Source organism: Eurypyga helias, unplaced genomic scaffold, assembly GCF_000690775.1.
Source record: "Eurypyga helias isolate BGI_N326 unplaced genomic scaffold, ASM69077v1 scaffold3356, whole genome shotgun sequence".
NCBI classification, from domain to species: domain Eukaryota; kingdom Metazoa; phylum Chordata; class Aves; order Eurypygiformes; family Eurypygidae; genus Eurypyga; species Eurypyga helias.
Window position 1 is genome coordinate 1 of NW_010254559.1, and position 17,299 is coordinate 17,299.

General features: G+C 39.6%; 1 protein-coding gene across 2 annotated transcripts; it reads left to right on the plus strand.

Annotated features, from left to right (window-relative positions):
• Positions 1-164: 164 nt before the first annotated feature.
• SLC18B1 (solute carrier family 18, subfamily B, member 1) lies at positions 165-17,088 on the plus strand. Of its 2 annotated transcripts, none has more exons than XM_010153018.1 (13): positions 165-302; positions 1,401-1,496; positions 3,156-3,229; positions 4,035-4,182; positions 7,009-7,165; positions 8,702-8,838; positions 10,530-10,631; positions 11,588-11,679; positions 13,421-13,516; positions 14,326-14,400; positions 15,847-15,940; positions 16,044-16,090; positions 16,539-17,088. In XM_010153018.1, the coding sequence occupies exons 1-13, from the start codon at positions 228-230 to the stop codon at positions 16,609-16,611; spliced, it is 1,266 nt and encodes a 421-aa protein (XP_010151320.1). In that variant the 5' UTR covers positions 165-227; the 3' UTR covers positions 16,612-17,088. The 2 variants fall into 2 exon arrangements, with proteins under 2 accessions (XP_010151320.1, XP_010151321.1); XM_010153019.1 differs by having other exon boundaries at positions 261-302; positions 16,545-16,611.
• Positions 17,089-17,299: the final 211 nt, after the last annotated feature.

Genomic DNA, 17,299 nt, shown 5'->3' on the forward strand with positions numbered 1-17,299 from the left:
CCTGCCCGAGGGACGGGAGCGGTACGGCTTGGCTGAACTGCCCGGGGCCGGGAGGGCCGGAGGGGGTGTGTTTGAGTAGCACTCGTTTTCAAACCCGGTTCGCGAGCTGCCTTTCTCTCTGTGATACTTTGTTGTCGTTGTTGTTTCCTTTCGCACTTCAAGAAGATGGCGTGCCAGAAGCAGTTGGCGAGGGGTCCAGGAGGCTTACGAGGGAGCAGTTATTCACAATGGTCGCGACAGCATCTATAAACTTCAGTTCAATGATATGCTATTCAATCCTGGGACCCTTTTTCCCTTCGGAGGTAAAAAAAACCGTTTAGCTAGCTACCCTTTAGATTATTTTTGCACGTTGAAACTTTTAAAAGGCTCTTGAACACTGTGGGACCTTTATGGTTGCCTGTAAGCTCTGAGTTGGACTTTTCAGTTGTGGGAATTCATAGTGATAGCCTGATGCTGGCTAAAATAGATTAGAGTGTGTATTACGGTGACCTGGATCCTGTCCATGGACTAGTTTCATCTTCCCTGTGGCTGCAGAGGAGACAAAAAACTAATGGTATGAGATACAAGTTGGAATGGATGCTTGGAGAAGTGAAATAGTTTTTTTTGCCTGGTGTTGCATAGAAGTTTGGTAGTAGAGCTGAGATTAAAACTCTGCCCATGTCCTGACTTGCCTTTCAGTGCCTTAGCCACTCAATGACTTTTTATTTATAGCTACCTCTCTGTTAACTCATGCTGGGCCACCATTCACCATGTTAAACTTTGTGACCTACCAACTGCTTATGTTGAGTGAGTACAACGTTGAAATATGGGATGAAAAAAACCACATGGTCATGGTGCCTTTGCAGGAGAAGTCCCTTTGTCCCATGACCAAGATGTTCCCAAATATTAACAAAGAAACGTTAAGATATTCCGATGTTCGGCTCGTACTCGAGTTGAGTGTATTTTGTCAATTGGATACGTACAAAATTTATCTGGATCTCGGTATGTGAAGGCACAATACAGTGAAGATAGCAGGTATCTCTGTTCGCTGCCCTCTCATCATGTGAGGGGTCAAAGCTTTGTAGCTAGCTCCGCTGCACACCAGCTGAAGGCATCTGTGTTAAAGTCTGGTCAGTTGTGCAGTAATTCAGGAAATTGCAGCGTTTCCATTCGTTGAGGAATCACTGTTGCTTTTACCCTGATTACATATAGCTCAAATAGAAGTGCAACATGTCTTTAAATTGCTAAATTGCTGTGTTCTTACCTTATGAGCTTCTGCTGCCTTTGAGAAAGGAAATTGCTTTGTAACTGTACTAATAGAGACTTAAAAACAATTACATGTACAAGGCACTAGTGTTATTCACCTCAAGTATTTGCCTCCACCTTTACACAGTTGTGATTTTATTTTTTTTTTTTCCCAGGCAGAAAAAAAAGGTGCCAGTAACACTGTTGTTGGCCTGATTTTTGGATGTTTTGCTTTGGTTAATTTCTTGACTTCTCTAATCTTGGGGTATTATGTAAGTATAATTGAAGCTGTAACTTATTTCTGTGATGCCGCAGGTTGGTACATGAAGGCGGTTCTCTAAGGCTGAGAAAAGAAAGGTCTCTTCAATAGCACTCCTGCAGGCTTGTGTCTGCAGTAACTGGAGCCTGGCCAGTCAGCCTGAATCTGATCTAAGCCTTGGCAGTACAATTTAAAAATTACTCTTCTACAGTTTGTGAGGGTAGTATAGGGTCTTGGGCATGTAGCTGTTCTGTTTCCCTGGTAAACTCTTCTGTTTGCTTCAGCGTAATCTGCTGATCAATTCTCCTTTCTATTACCTCCTTTTCCCCCGTTCCTCATTTTATTTATCTCACTTACTTATATATTGTTTGCCTTTGGCACCATTCTTAAGGTGTTGCATTTTGTTTTTTCTTTAGTTAGCTGCACTCTTCTTTTCTGGTATGTTGTCTATTTCTTAACATTTCTTCCTACTATGACTCTCTGCTGCTTAACTCCGTTTCCCCTTCCACTTCATTTTACGGCAGTATGAGATAAATGTCTCCAGTTCTTGCAAATTCAGTTTTCTCAGGTTCAGGATTTTTCTCGTGCTGGAGAAATTACAAATAACAGTTTGTTTATATGTTGGAGCACCACCATCTATACATTTTTGGCTAGTGCTGCTCAAGATCATACCCTAGGTTGGAGCTGCTGCAGTTTCATAGTCTTCTCTTTCTTTAGCTGGGCAGCCTCTTTGCTGACCCCATGGTGAATGATTTTCTCTGGTGGTGAGGTGGCTCATCAAGGGGTCACACAAGCGCCATCATAAGTCCAGTCTCGGTGTCTGTGATGGAATTCAGCTATGGCACAACCCTCACCAAGTACTTGGTAGTGTTGAGAGAGAGTGAGCGCACCATGCTCGCTGCAGACAGGTGAAGTGGGCAGCCCAGCAGGCAGAAATCCCAGGGGTTTCAGTGAAACTCGGCAAAATATGTAATATTAGTAATAGTGGCTGAAACACATGGACTTTGTCCAGGCCTGAACAAGAAAATAGTGTGAAATACCTGCTGTCCTTAGGGGAAGTTACAACATGGAATTAGCAGCTCAGATGTACTTTGTTACAGAATTGAGTTAGCTTTACGACATGCTTCTCGTCATCCTTCACCCTGGTGGTGGAGTTTGAAATGAAGGAAGGTGGGATCCTTCCCTCTGTAATGAATGGGGAAGCCTGAAGCTACTGTGCTTCCTGTGCCAAAGCTTTGTGCTATTAAAGGTTGTGATAAATTTGCTTTAAAATCAGTTTCCATTGACTCTCCCAAGCCATATACGACAGGTATTGCTGACTTGGCATCACCGGTAGTGCTGGAGGGAGAATGTATTACTTTCTGTTTGTTTACAGTGAGGAATGCTGCTGTAAACCGCTGCTCTGCAGAAGCTGCAGCGCTGTGAAATAGTTAACTGCACCATTGTCTTACCATTCTGAAAACTGGGTTAAGTCACTTAACCGTTTAGAATATTTTTAGGTTCAGTGTTGCATGAAGGCACAATGGCAAGGAGCAGCAGTGTCTCCAGATCTTTTCACTACGTATGCTATGAAATGCCCATAATGTATTGATTTCTTAATGGTAGCTTACTTTAAAAGTGTTTTGATCTCTGCTTGAAATAATAACATGTAAAAATGGTGTTTAATTTACAGCTTACACATATTGGAGCAAAATTCATGTTTGTGGCAGGGATGTTTGTTTCAGGATGTGTGACCATTCTGTTTGGGTGAGTAATTTTTGTTGGTTGGTTTTGTTGCATTTGTTTTCTAATCACTTTCATTCATATGAAAAGATGGACACAAATCAAAACTGGAAACTCTTGGGCATCCTTTGGATGCTGGTTAGGTCACCTAACTTTTTGCATCTTTACTTTGTATCTACCCCTTCTAAATCTTAATGAGTACTTCTCCATTTCAGTAGGTTTCAGAGCCTGCTTAGTACTTTGAAAGCCAAGGAGGAAGGTTCTACATATTTAAATAACTACCATAGTTGATGAATGACAAGAAGTCTGTCACAGTGCGGCAATAAGGGAACTATTTATGCATATAATGCTTTAATTATTATTTTCTTAAAAGTATAAAGTGCAAATGAGAAGCTTTGCCTGGGCAGGCAGAGAGGCTAAGCCACTCATTTTCACAAAGTTAAAGTTTTATTAACAATGAAGGAAGCTCTTATTAGGCAATTGTAACACATTACATCAGACTTCTTGCACAGTTGCTTGGAAAAGATATGAAATACATCAGAATTTTGCATTGGCATTTGTCATAGGTTAGATTTTTCAGGTTCTTTTCACAACCAAAGAAAGGGGAAAATGAGAAAGCTGTCAGAAATAGTTTGGTGTAATTTGAATGAATTCACCAATGTGACTCAAAAAGATGTGGCATCGGAAAGCATTGAGTGTCTGGTAACTGTGCCCTTTAATAAGTAAAAATGATGCTCCAGAGCCTTTAGTAGATGACTGGTTGCATCCTGAGAGATCTCAATTTGCTGGTTTTTTTTGGGGGGGTTTGTTTGTTTTTTTTTCTTTTCAGAATGCTGGACAAGGTGCCAAGTGGTCCAATGTTCATCAGTTTGTGCTTTTTAGTAAGAGCAATGGATGCAGTAGGTTTTGCAGCAGCAATGACAGCATCATTTTCAATCCTTGCAAAGGCATTTCCCAATAATATAGCTACTGTCCTGGTAAGTGCGAAAACCAGTGTTACAGCTGAGTACCTGCAATATGATAAATTGCCAGGAGGCAGCCTAAAACCAGGAGGAAAAGATTTTGCTGTCTCATATACAAGCATATTTGAAATCATCACATATTGTTCTAGGATTGTGATTCTAAATTACAAACAAGTTTAGACCTTAACAGAACTTCAATTAATATAAATTAAGCAGTATGTAAGTTGCTTATGTTTTGAAGACAGCTGAGCATTGATGGTGGTAGTTACCTCTTCAGTTGAAGTAAGACTATTAAAGCACTAATACAGCTTTTAATGATTACTTCTACGTGGATGGTAAGAGTGCATGTGGATTGATTCAAGAAATTTGATTAATTTAAATCAACACTACTTGAACAAATGACTGAAAGATAAAAAACTGGAAACAATTTTTGTTTAATTTTTCTAATCTATTGATGAAAGTGATGTATGAGAAAAGGAGAGCTAGAATGTTTTGAAATCTGAAGGTCACTATGTTTGATCATCATAGATTCATTTGAACCAGAGATATTACACTTATTTAGTAATTTTTTATGGTGTTAGTATAAAAAAAGATTTGGGTTTAATAAAATGTTGCTTTTTCTTTCTCTTTTTCAATACATTGTGGTTTCAATTCAAATATAGACTGACAGAAGTAACTGTGTTAAATCTTAGTGAGCAAACAGATGTTAAGAACATCCTTCAGAACATATAGTAAAATTGGAAAGGATGCTTTTTATTAATATTGGTGTTAAGCTGTATAGTTACTTCTATAAATAAATGTCTATAAAACTATGACCTCCTGACTCACAAAAAAACTACTGAATTGTATCACCAGTGAGGAGCTGTCAATTTCTTTGGAAAGCAACTTACACATTGTAATCATGTTGTGGATATATCTGGTCAATAAGGTTAAGGTTTCCTGTTTGGAAATTTAAAAATGTAGTTTAAACAGGTAAGTGAAGAAACCTTGACTTAAAGGGATTTAGTTATCTGTTTTATAATAAGACTTAAAAATAAATGAAATTCTGGGGTGTCAGCACAATGAAGGTGAGACATAGCTGAAAATGGTAGGTGGTGATGAAGGCCACCTCAAGACCACTATCAGAAAGACTGCAAGGCTGTGGCTTGGTAGGTACCTTTGTTTAAAATCTAGAAAGGGTGCTGTCAGAAGACAGATCACTTTTAAATACTCCGCAGTTTTCCATATTATACGTTCTAATGTCTTGCTCTGCATGAGAATAAAAGCTCTTCAGATTCATTCATGTAGACTTACTGTCCTTAAAGGGACATGATCTAGAGTTCTTGTTACTGTGAGCTGTGCTCAGGGTGGTGGCTGAGGCAGCAGGAAGAGCTGATGAGTTGAAACAAGATGCATTCTATAGTAAAATCATAAAGCCTGAAGGAATGGATGAAGTGTTCTTAGTCTTGGTTTCCATTGCCCTTCTTGATAGTGCTAGATACTGAAGAGCACTTTTCCTTTCCTTACCCTTTTGGTACCAGTTTTCAGCCCATGTTTTACCCTTTGGGTACCCTAGAGAATGTGTGGGGAAATTACTAAATGTAGGCATGTCAGCCTTGCTGAAGTGGGAAGCCAATGTGGTGCCTCTGTTGGAGGAGGTACGAACTTCAATACATAAGCAATATCACTTCTCTTACAGTATCAGATTTACCTTATCCTCCCCTGATCTGTAATAAAGCAATGCGTCAGCTTCTCCCCGAAAATTCATTAACGTAAAAGGACTAAATGATGTACAGCCTAATTGGAACTGAAGTTTCACCAATCATTAAATTTTTTTAGGGTTGGTGAGCAACACAAGTGAAAACATTATTTGGATGCAGTTATGTTAATTCATGGGCATTCCATGTGTTGAAGTTTACCAGAATGTCTCAAATTAGACTGTAGAGATCTTGAAGACTTGCTAGGCATACGTTGTTACTAGTTGCTTCCTTTGCTAGGAAAGGAAAAGGCTGCAACACCGGGCTGCCCTAGGGTAAAGAACTGACTGTGCCTGCTCTTGGGCCATTCGACCACTCTGACTTGTATTGGTAAAACTGAAGATGAGGATGACTCCCTGTACTGTGTTTTTGTGTCCCAGAATTTAGCAAAAACTTTAAGCAATTACTGGTGGTCTGTAATTTAAGCTGTTACTGGTGGTCTAAACATTGATTGAATGTTGCAGATGTTGACAGCAGTGGCTGTGGTGTTGTAACACAAGATTCAAGTGTAACTGTATTGTTCTTTTAAAAACTAGTATCTTATAAAAGATGCCAAATTATTGAATTGTAGCTAATCTGTGGCAATTTCCCTGTTACTTACTACCCCTTGTCAGTGAATTCAAACGATAGGTGGTGGAGAGAAAGCTTTAACTTGGCACAGGTACCTCATCCCATGAGATAATGACCTCGCTGAATAGGCTTGTTTGGGTGCCCTCCTCAGGCTGGAGCGTAACTGCGGGTGGGAGAGATGATCAGTTCAGCCAGAGTTGTCCTAGAGATGCTTTCCCTCATTGGAGCACTTGTCTGGCCTCAGGGCTGGGATGTGCTGGGTGACAGCAGGGTGGCTAATGCTGCACTAGAGGTGGTTCCCTGTAGTGAAGCAAAAGAGGTGATGGCTGTGATGCCGGTGAAATTCCTCTCCCTATCCCACTTTGTGAAGGTCGCTACTAGCCCTTATCCCCCTTAGTGATGCAGTGCCTCTTTCTTTCAATGAGCCAGGCAATGTTGTGCTGCTACTCAGACCAATGGCTTGTTCTTCATGGTTATATTCGAGTTTCTCAGCATACTGACTTTTTTTTCACTTGCTTTCTTTTTCATCCTTTAGGGCAGCCTTGAAATTTTTACAGGACTTGGACTGGTGCTGGGCCCACCTTTAGGTGGCTTTTTGTATCAGTCATTTGGTTACGAGGTCCCTTTCATTACACTGGGATGTGTAGTGTTGGCCTTGGTGCCTGTGAATATGTGCATATTACCAAAATACGGTAAGTGTCTTTCTTCCTGCCTCCTTTGCTCACCTGAACTTCTCATGTATTTTACTGTCCTTTAAAAAAGTATCAGTTTCTGGAATCTGATCTGACCCAGAGGGCCAAGCTCCAGCTGAATTAACTTGTGATCTTTATCAGGCCCATGTTTTAATGCTAACCTAAATTAATGCATGCAGATGGCCTGGAATGGATCCAACACCTCGTGCCCATCTCTGCAAACACTAAGAACTCTGTGTGGGGGTGAACTGAGATATGTTTCTGTTTTCTTTTGTCTCCTTAGCTTCAGGCTTTGTAAAGGATCAGTTGTGCCTGCCTAGTATCAGCTTATCTTTGCAGCTAGTTGAAGAAAAGCTGGAAATAAGTTTTGCCTAAAACAAGAGAACTTGACACGTTTGAGGGGTTAACGGAGGGACGGGGATGACCATAATTACAGGGAGAACAAAAGGGGTTTCTTTGTACTAAATGATGCAAGATCTGATTAACTTGAAAGAATGTTAAAGATAGTAAGTGAGAGGCATAACTGACGTGCTGGAGGTCATATAAATTTGATTAAATTTTAGATGGTCCTGCTTGGACAGAATGCTGACTTAAAGATAAGTCTTTACACAAGATTGTAATTGCAAGTTTACAGTCCTGTTTGTCTTTTCTAGAAAAAAAAAAAACCTACTAACTTTAAAATACTTCTTTTTTTAAAGTCTTTTTTTTTTCCCTCTTAAATATGAAAACTTTGGAGAATAATTTCGTAATTACTGAGTCTTAGAAGAAACCTACAATGCTTAACCATGGGCTGGTACTGCTGGCTTCCCCACCGCCCCGAGCTCTGAAATTGTCTGCAGTCATGGTGTTAACTAGCCAATTTGAAACTACGTTAAATAAATGTTGGCTCTGAGCTGGTGGATGCTGATGAATTAACCTCTAGTTCTATGTATACTTTGAGACCATGTTCAACCATTAAATCACCAACAGCATCAGGAAGGTAGCCTGACTTAGAAATGACATCTATGACATCTGAAAGAAGCTTCCTGTCTGGAGTACAAACTGAACATGTAGGAGACCTAAATAACTACTTCCTTAAAAATTCAGACAGATCTCAACTGATAAATAGCAATGTCTTTACTTTCAAAACATGTTTCTCTGATTGCATATGAATGGTTCATGCATGTCTTCATGTTGTTTTAAGTTGAGAGATATCCATGACATTTTAATTGTGTAAGAGCTAGTGGAGAAGTAACCGTATTTTCACATAATTGGAATAGTATATGCTTTTTTCCTTTTCAAGTTGGGAATTCGCAATGTTGGAATCTAAATCGTTTACTTTTCTTCTTTTATTCACCTATTTATTTTTTTAATTCACCTTTTTTAATATAAAAATAGTATCGTGCATAATACTCTACTATTGATTTCCATTTGTTAGATAACAAAAGTAATATGACTAGAAAAGGGGAAATACTGATTTCTTTTCTAAAGAAGATCAGTCATGAGCTTACGCTGTTGAAAAATAATGCAACTCCCCCCTCTTTTCTCTTGAAACAGATTCCATCCCTAGCAAGGACTCCTTTTGGAAGCTCATTCTTCTGCCAAAAGTCTTAATACTCTGTCTCACTATATTTTCTCTGAGTGCATGCTTGGGCTTTTTGGATCCCACAATGTCTCTATTTATCCTAAAGAAGGTAAGTCCTGTTAACATGCAGAGAAGTCTTGCCTTGCTAAATAGTAAATAACTGTTTTTAAATGTGCTTTAAATATCCTAAACAAAATTAAGTCTTATCCAATTACAGTGCTTTAATTAACTGTTAACAGTATGATTTCCAAAGACTTGATTTCTGCAGTACTGACAAGTCACAGTTTCCATTGACATCAGTGGATCTCGGCAACTTTGAGAACGAGGAAGAGTAAGACCTTTAAAAATTTGACTTTTTTCCACTTAATTGGATTTCATCTGTGGGGTACCTTTTGTGAACAGGACTTTTTCCTCCTTTCTGAAAGCAAATTCTGTAAAATTGCAACAGTCACTGACAGAGTTGTAACTTGATGTGGACATTTGTTTTCAGGGACATGATGTCACAGCTCTGCCTACTCTTACAGCCTGGGCAAAATTAAACTGATTGCAGCTATGTAGCCTGCCAGTTGACTTCTTCACTCACTCGTTAAAAAGGCAAACACCAATTTATTTATTTGGTTTTAATTTATCTTAATATTTATTTGTTTCCTACTTAACTTTATTTATTTATTTTCCTTATGGTGTTTAAGGTAATGAATTTGAAGTAAATAGTTTAAGATTCTGTTCCTGTGTGAAATTAAGCAATGCTTTTTGAGTGGTCTATTTACCAATTGTTTTTCCAGGGAGTAGCATTTCACAGGTTATTATGCTGCTGCTTTTTGTCTGCCTAGTCCAGTACTTAGAGCACTCATCCGGGGTGGAGGAGACTTGTGCTAACCTCTTCCATCAGCGGAGATGTGAATGTATGTCTTCCACCACCTAGGAGGGATCTGTAATTATCCCGCCATAGACCATTGTGTGGGTCTTCTGCTTTCCCTCTGCTCTGTGCTAAAAGATGCTTTCTGTGAAAGGGCTGTAGCCCTCTTGGCAGGTATTCTAACCACTAGATTAGAGTTGTTCTTATCATGTGCTTGCACATGGCAAGGAAATAGTGAATATTTGTGTAGTTCATGCCACATGAAACATCTTGGAATACCTTCTAAATGGTGGTTAAAGCAGCCATTTGAGAGACTAGTATGCTTTTGGTTCATTACGCACTTTATTTCAGTTCAGAAATGTGACTCTGTGTTAGGATAATGTAGACATCAGGGTGTTTGCAAAAAGCCTCTTACTCATTCCCATAGAAATTCTCCTTTGGTTGAGAAGCCAGAGCCGTATTTTATAGCACTACTTACTGTTAAGATGCAGTGATTAGCAGTGGCTGACTAGAGTATTTATGCTTTTCTACGTGGAAATAAAACAGAAGGTTGGAGAGGTAAAGACTTAAATCCAGTCTTAAAATTCAGTGTCTGAAGTGCCTGTTTCAAATGTGCCAGATATTAGTGTTGGAAGCCAGTGTGCTGGTGTAGGGACATAGTGTAGTGCTTCCTCCTGAGATTATTTAGGCTTTACCTGAGTACAGTTGTGTCAGGTGTCTTCACTCCATGATTAGAAATGGAAGTGGAAGGAAACCGGAGCTCTGCTGATGACTTCAAGTACTTGAAAAACTTTTGTATGGTATCAGTAGAATACTTAAAATCATGCATTTTAGTATTTTGACCTAAAATATAATTCTTGGATTGTCCTTTACTGAATGTAGCATCTATGGTTTGATTTTTTTTTTAAATTCTATTTTTGTTTTATTTGTGTTCCTTTCCATAGTTCAAACTCCCAGCTGGTTATGTGGGCTTAGTATTCCTTGGTTTGGCACTCTCATATTCTCTGTCTTCTCCCCTCCTTGGATTTCTAAGTGATAAACTGCCAGTAAGTACTGTCCTGCTGTTTGTGCAGGGTTAGTAAAGCACTCTGTGCATTTAGTTAAAACTGCAGAATTTCCCATATTGAAGCAATGGGTGTAATCCTGGTCCTGTAAAGGGATCTGTGTTTCAGGATCTGTGTTTCAGGATCTTGCATGTGCATTGAATACTGCCAACGTGAGGGTTTCTTTTGCAAAGTCCAGGTAATACAAGAATGTCCAAAATAGTAAAGGATGTTGGACAAGTATCCTGTAGTTGAAATGTGCTGAGCTTTTCTGATGGACTAAGGACAATCTATTTTCAGCCAATATGGAATGGAGAGCGGGAAAATATGTCTGATTTTATCAGCTTTTGAGAAAAGGAGTAAAGATGTTCTGATTAGCTGTATTGACTTTATCTCTTATAAAGTGTAAAATCCAAATTAGATCAGCACACAGACTGGCTATGGGTTCTCTAGCTCTTAACTGCAGTATAGGAAGACCTTGGCAGGGTTATACCTAAAACTGCCTGTTTGACAGCCACTGTGAGTTGATCAAGGAAACCTACACTTTGAATGCTGTGCATGAAGGACAGTGATGGTTTTCTGACACTGTTTTTTCCTGACACAAACTAATAATGACCTTTGTACATGTGAATTACATGTAGTGCTACATGATATTTTTTATACTAAGGAAGAGTAAGACCTAAAATAACAGAAAAGCTAACAGAGTATCCTGAAGAAATCTCTGTATTAAGCAGATGCTGCCAGTGACTGCATTAGTGGCAAAGAAACAGGAATTCAGTGTTTCTTGGTGGTACCCAGAACTGACAGAGAAATTCCCAGTTTGTGTGTACTGATGGGCTCTACAGGAGCCCTACTTTTCAGAAAATGAAGATTTAGAAGAGGGGTATTAGGAAATACAAAATAATTACATTACAAATTCGCATCTTTAAAATTGCAGACCTCTTCCTTTTCTTTCACAGTACCTGAGGAAGTGGCTGCTGGTATCTGGAGGCTTAATGACAGCATTGTGCTTTTTCATGTTAGGACCTGCTCCTGTACTGCACATCGAAAGGTACAGAACTGCCTCTTCTTGAACCTGTCCCCTCATGTGATGCTTTTGCGACAGCTATCATGACCATTGTCATGTATGGCCACAGGTCTATAATTAGCACCTCTGACCATGCAACAGGGTTTATTTGACTTTTGATGTGACACTATCAATGTAAAGTTGTGGAAGTAGCTGAAATTGGAGATTTTACAGCTACATAAAATACATCCTTTTCCTTTGCTTTTTACTGTTACTGTGCTTGCTTATGTTAATGTGTATGGTGGGAAAATGCTTCTTTTTATTTTCATTTGCTGGCAATCCTGTGCCATTTCCAGTGCAGCAAAACAAAGTTCTTTCTGTCTTATTTTCCAATTTTCTCTGTTTAATCAGTGTTTCTTAACTATGGGTTTTATTTGCACGGCTGTGCAGCAGTATTGATTTTTCTTCTCTCTGTATATAATTTACTGAGGAAAATGCCAAATTATATCTTTGTTTTCAGCTAGCTAAGTAAAGACAATGTCTGTTGCACCCCAACACTGCAGTGCCATCCATATCTCTCCAATTATTTCACAGCAAAACACTCTCCTACATCTACAAAACAGATGTATAGTCCATTTGTCCTAGGTTATTGTGGCTTAAGTTCAGCTGGCAACTAAGCACCACACAGCCTCTTGCTCATTCCTCCCCCACCCCCAGTGGGATGGAGGAGAGAATCAGAAGGGTAAAAGCGAGAAAACTCGTGGGTTGAGATAAAGGCAGTTTAACAGGGAAAGCAAAAGCCGCGTACACAAGCAAAGCAAACCAAGGGGTTCATTCAGGCAGATGTTCAGCCATCTCCAGGAAAGCAGGGATCCGTCACACGTAACTGCTACATGTGGACACAAACAACATCACTCTAAATGTCTCCCCCTTCCTCTTCCTTCTTCCAGCTCTATATGCTGAGCCTGATGTCATATGGTATGGAATATCCCTTCGGTCAGCTGGGGTTAGATGTCCTGGCTGTGTCTCCTCCCAATTCCTTGTGCACCCCAGCCTTCTCACTGCTGGGGTGGGGTGAGAGGAAGAAAAGGCCTTGACTCTGTGTCAGCACTGTTCGGCAGTAACGAAAACATCCTTGTGTAATCAACGCTGTTTCCAGTATGAATCCAAAACACAGCCCCATACCAGCTGCTGTGAAGAAAATTAACTCTATCCCTGCTAAAACCATCACAGTTATATACTCCGTTAACGATAATGACAGGATGGCTAATATGCAGAATTGGACAGCTGCTTCCTCCTAGATCTATAATTTTTTAAAGATCATACATTTGAAACCATGAGATCATATGTTTGAGCTGGTGAGAAAAATAAATCAGTGAAATCTTCAACATTGTTTTCTAAGTCTGTTTGGGTATAATGTATTAGGCTACAAAGTTTTAGCTGCACATCCATCACTTATGCAACAAAGTCTCAAGCTTGGTGATATGTATTGCTTTGTTAAGCTCATCTGTTACCTTTTCTCTGTGTGCTCCTCTTAAAATGAACTGCATTTGATAAGGAAATATTTAATAGGTACAGGATTTTCAAATTCTTTTACAAAGTCTTTTTTTAAGAACTCTTTTTTCAAGTCTTAGTGTTTGATTAAAGTAGAGTTCTTTCTGGCTTCAAGAAATGTAGTTTTCTGGTCAGTCACAGAAAGCTGATATAACAGCCTTGGGTCAAATGAGGTCCTGACTTGAAAAGAGTTTTCAGCAGCTAACTTCTTTTAAATGCTTCTTCTTTTCAGTCAGCTGTGGATATTTGTGCTAGTGCTGGTTTTGATTGGCTTTTCCCTTGGCATGAGTGCTATCCCAGTGTTTCCAGAGATACTGCACTGTGCATAGTAAGTAACTCAGTCCAACACGTCTTTCATGTTACTGTCGATAGGAAACTGCAACTAATTTTCAGTGATCAGTATGAAGTGGCGTTTTGGTGTGGCTTTTTTCCCCTTTTTTGAGACAAAGGCAGCGCGTAACACTTAAATGCTTCCACTACTCTTTTTTGTCTTAATTTTTTCTGGCAGACCACTTCAGTCATGATATGCCAAATACAATTTTGTAAATGTGTACCTCAGTACTATGAATGCAATGAAGTCAATCAGACTTTGGGTCTCATAGCATGGGGTGACCTGTGTGTGGTTTCATATACGTAGGATTTATTTCAGCTTCTGAGTATGATTTTTCAAGCAAGCAGTTTTCACTGGATATTCAGACTGCATTGGCTTCAACAGCTGCACCTACAGGAGTCATACTTGCTCAGAGTACAAGGTCTGTGATGTGGCTTGGGAGCAATGACCTATAAGGGCCTTGATTTACTCTTATTAGTATGTTCCTCTTGGAACAATTTTTTCCTTCTTACAAGCTACCTGTCACCATTTCACACTTGCCATATGAAACACGGGCAATGAGTGATAGTGTGATGTTAGGAATCGCTCAGAAGACATCATAGATGAGAAGTAGCACTGCAATCCTCCAGTAAGGCAGCAAAGAAAGTATTGAATAGACATACATGATTCCACTGTACATTTTGCTTGTTAACTATTTATGTTGTATGTAAAGTAAAAGGAGTTTGAAGACTTTCTCTGTAGGAGGCAGCTATAGACTGAGACACAGTAGTGTATTGTACTACTCTAACTGGTCTGTCTTTCTACAGTGAGAATGGGTTTGAAGAAGGTCTGAGTCTGCTGGGACTGGTGTCAGGGCTCTTCAGTGCCATGTGGTCCCTTGGGTAGGTATATATTCACCTTTTTGTAAGACATGAGTGTTGGGTTGTTCTGCATTATTGTCCCACAAAAGCCTGCTGCATTACAGCCAGAAGTCTTGCACTGCAGTCATTGTGTTGACCTTGATTCAAAAGATTCTTGCTAAATGGGTGTCTGGTGGACATGTTAAAACTTTTTACCCAGCAAAGAGAATGGACTCACAATTTGTCTTCCTTGAAATGTATTGCCCTGCATATCAAAAAGCTGCAGTGATGAAGTAGATGTTAGCTTGCCCTTCTGTGTGGGTATTTTTTTTTGTTGTCAGTGACATATTTAATGCTTAATATAGAGAGAGGTGAACCCTAATTTTTTACAAAGCTAAGACCGCCCACATGGAGCAAGCTAGAAGGTATCTGCTCCTGACCAATTCTGTTCCCCCTTTTTTATTTTCTATATTTCCTCTTTTTGTCTGGGATAGCTTAGGGTGGCATCTTCTCTTTCAGCCACAGCCATTATTTAAGGTCTGTGTTTGTGCAGCTTAGCAGAGTGTGTGTTTATTACCCAGTGGTTGTCACAGAAATGAGTGAAAGGCATTCGTGGCTGTGTGACCCTTCAGAGTTGTCACTCAGTGGGAAGTGACATCTCCCCTATCAACAGCCACTTCCAGGATTTTTTTTTTAATCTGTCTCTGTAGTCCTCTGTTGCTGAAACCCACCTGCAATGGTACAGATTTGCATCATTTTTTTCCAAACTAACTGAAGTTCTAGCTGTCTTGTTTGTTTGGCGTAGGGTTCAGTACAGACACAGTATAAAGTCGCCAAACTCCAGTTTTATGCTGTTACCAGACATAGTTATATTATGTGACTTGCTGCCAGGAAGTCTCTAGTTTTACACAGGTTTGTCCCTTTCTGCAGTGAGAGACCGTATCAGGTAAGACCTTGCCTAAAGTGCCAGCAGCTGCGTAACATTTCATGGCATTCTCAGGCAGGCATGAAGGTGCAGGGCAGTTACAGCTCAACCCTGCGGTGACCGCTTCTGTCAAAATGTGCCTCCCCACCTGCCTATATCCATCAGTCTTTTGTCTTGAAATTTGGAAGGTTTACGATTTGAGGGATGAGAGTTTAAATATCTCTTATGGTAGAAGTGGTCTGTGTAGATGCCTTGCTAGAACATGGTCCTTAATGGAAGTCCTAAGCCACCCCAGATACAGAAAAGTGCTTTCAGCTTTCTGATATGGATCCTATTTCCAGCTGAGGAGTTAGCTAGGTCGTTTTACTGGGGCCATGGCAAACAAAAGTTAATACTTATTATGGAATTTAGGGAAGTTAGGTCTGTGGAAGACAATCTCTTTGTTCACAAAGAAGAGAGAATTGATGGAGGGAGGCCACAAAATGCAATAAAAATTGCACTGAAAATACGATTTGTTACCTTTTTTGTTTGGGATGCCAGTAACTCATTTTGATTTGTTGCAGGGCATTTGCAGGTCCCACTCTAGGAGGATTTCTAAATGAAAAGCTGGGTTTTGAATGGGCCTCAGCCATCCAAGGAGGATGGGCATTGTTAAGTGTAAGCCATTACACCTTTTTTTTTCTTTTTATATGTATTGCAGTTATGAGCTATTGCATAAGTTTATTATTATTACAATTGTAACTGACTTGTTTCCTCCAAGGGGCTTGCAACTGGAATATTCTATATCACCGAGGCAACAAGAAGAAGGTATGCAAAGATGCTTATTCTTTATATTACTTGCAGCCCTATAAAGTGAATCTTTGGAAGCTTTGCTTCCATTTTTTTCCTCACTGAATGACAAAATGAGCAGTAAGAATATTGCTTAAATACTTTGTATGCTTTCCTAAATCGCTACTGACCTAAACGGAGACCTAAACCAGGCAATGCCTGTTCTGTAGAAGCAACAGGACTGCGGCATTAAAGAGCAAACCCTACTGATGGTTCCTCCAGGAGAGTAGGGTGTCTGTGAGCTCTATGTGTCAGTAGAATTTATAGGTGCAAAAGCAATAGTATGTGGTTCTGTGCAATAGTAGGGAACCAAATGCAGTAGTCTATGTTGTGTGTGGTGTTTTTTATTCTAATGTTGGTATTGCACAGAATTATCTAGAGAATTAAACCAGTTTCTTCCCTCCTGTCATTTTTCTTGTGCAAACAGTTCCAGTTCTAGCCTGCAAAATCCTCCTGGTAATAATGAAGAAAGAACTCATCTGATGGGCAGTGAAACATAGCCAGACATACTTTCAATTCTTTGTTTACTGTTGTGGTTCATCCTAGAGTTGAGATGAGTGTACTTAACAGTGTGTCGTTATTCTGGACTGGGATGCATGATCCCTTAGTGAATAACCAGTTGTGGTTTAGTTGTAGCTGCATTACTGTTTTGAAACACTAAACACTGACTGCCTTTCTTTTGGAAGTCCTTATGTGGATTGGCTGAAGTGATGAGTAACCCTCAGATGTCAGCCTGTTTCATTGCATACCATACACGGTGCACCACTGTATGTGAAGGGGTGTGTTTCCAAGTGTCTGGTTTCTATACTTGAGCCTGCTGTGCATTATTCCTGGGTAAAACTCCTGTTTTGCTACCATGATTTCTGTATTTTTTTAAAGAAAGTTCATTATCTTGTAATACTTTAACTGATAACATAAAATGTTGAAACAGAATTTGAAATTATAAAGCACAATACTGTTTTCAATAAAAAATTTTTTTAAGTTTTATGAATTTTCTTAGAAAAGAAACGTCTAAAAGAGCTTGTGTCTACCAACACTTGTATTATGTGAAAGTGCCTGAAAACGGAGGCACAGGTAATGAAGAGAAGACTTAGCATCTCCACACAGAACTAAATGATCTTCAGCCCTGGAGGAGACTTGGCATCATGTGTGTACACTCATGTGCACAGACATATGTATGTTTATATT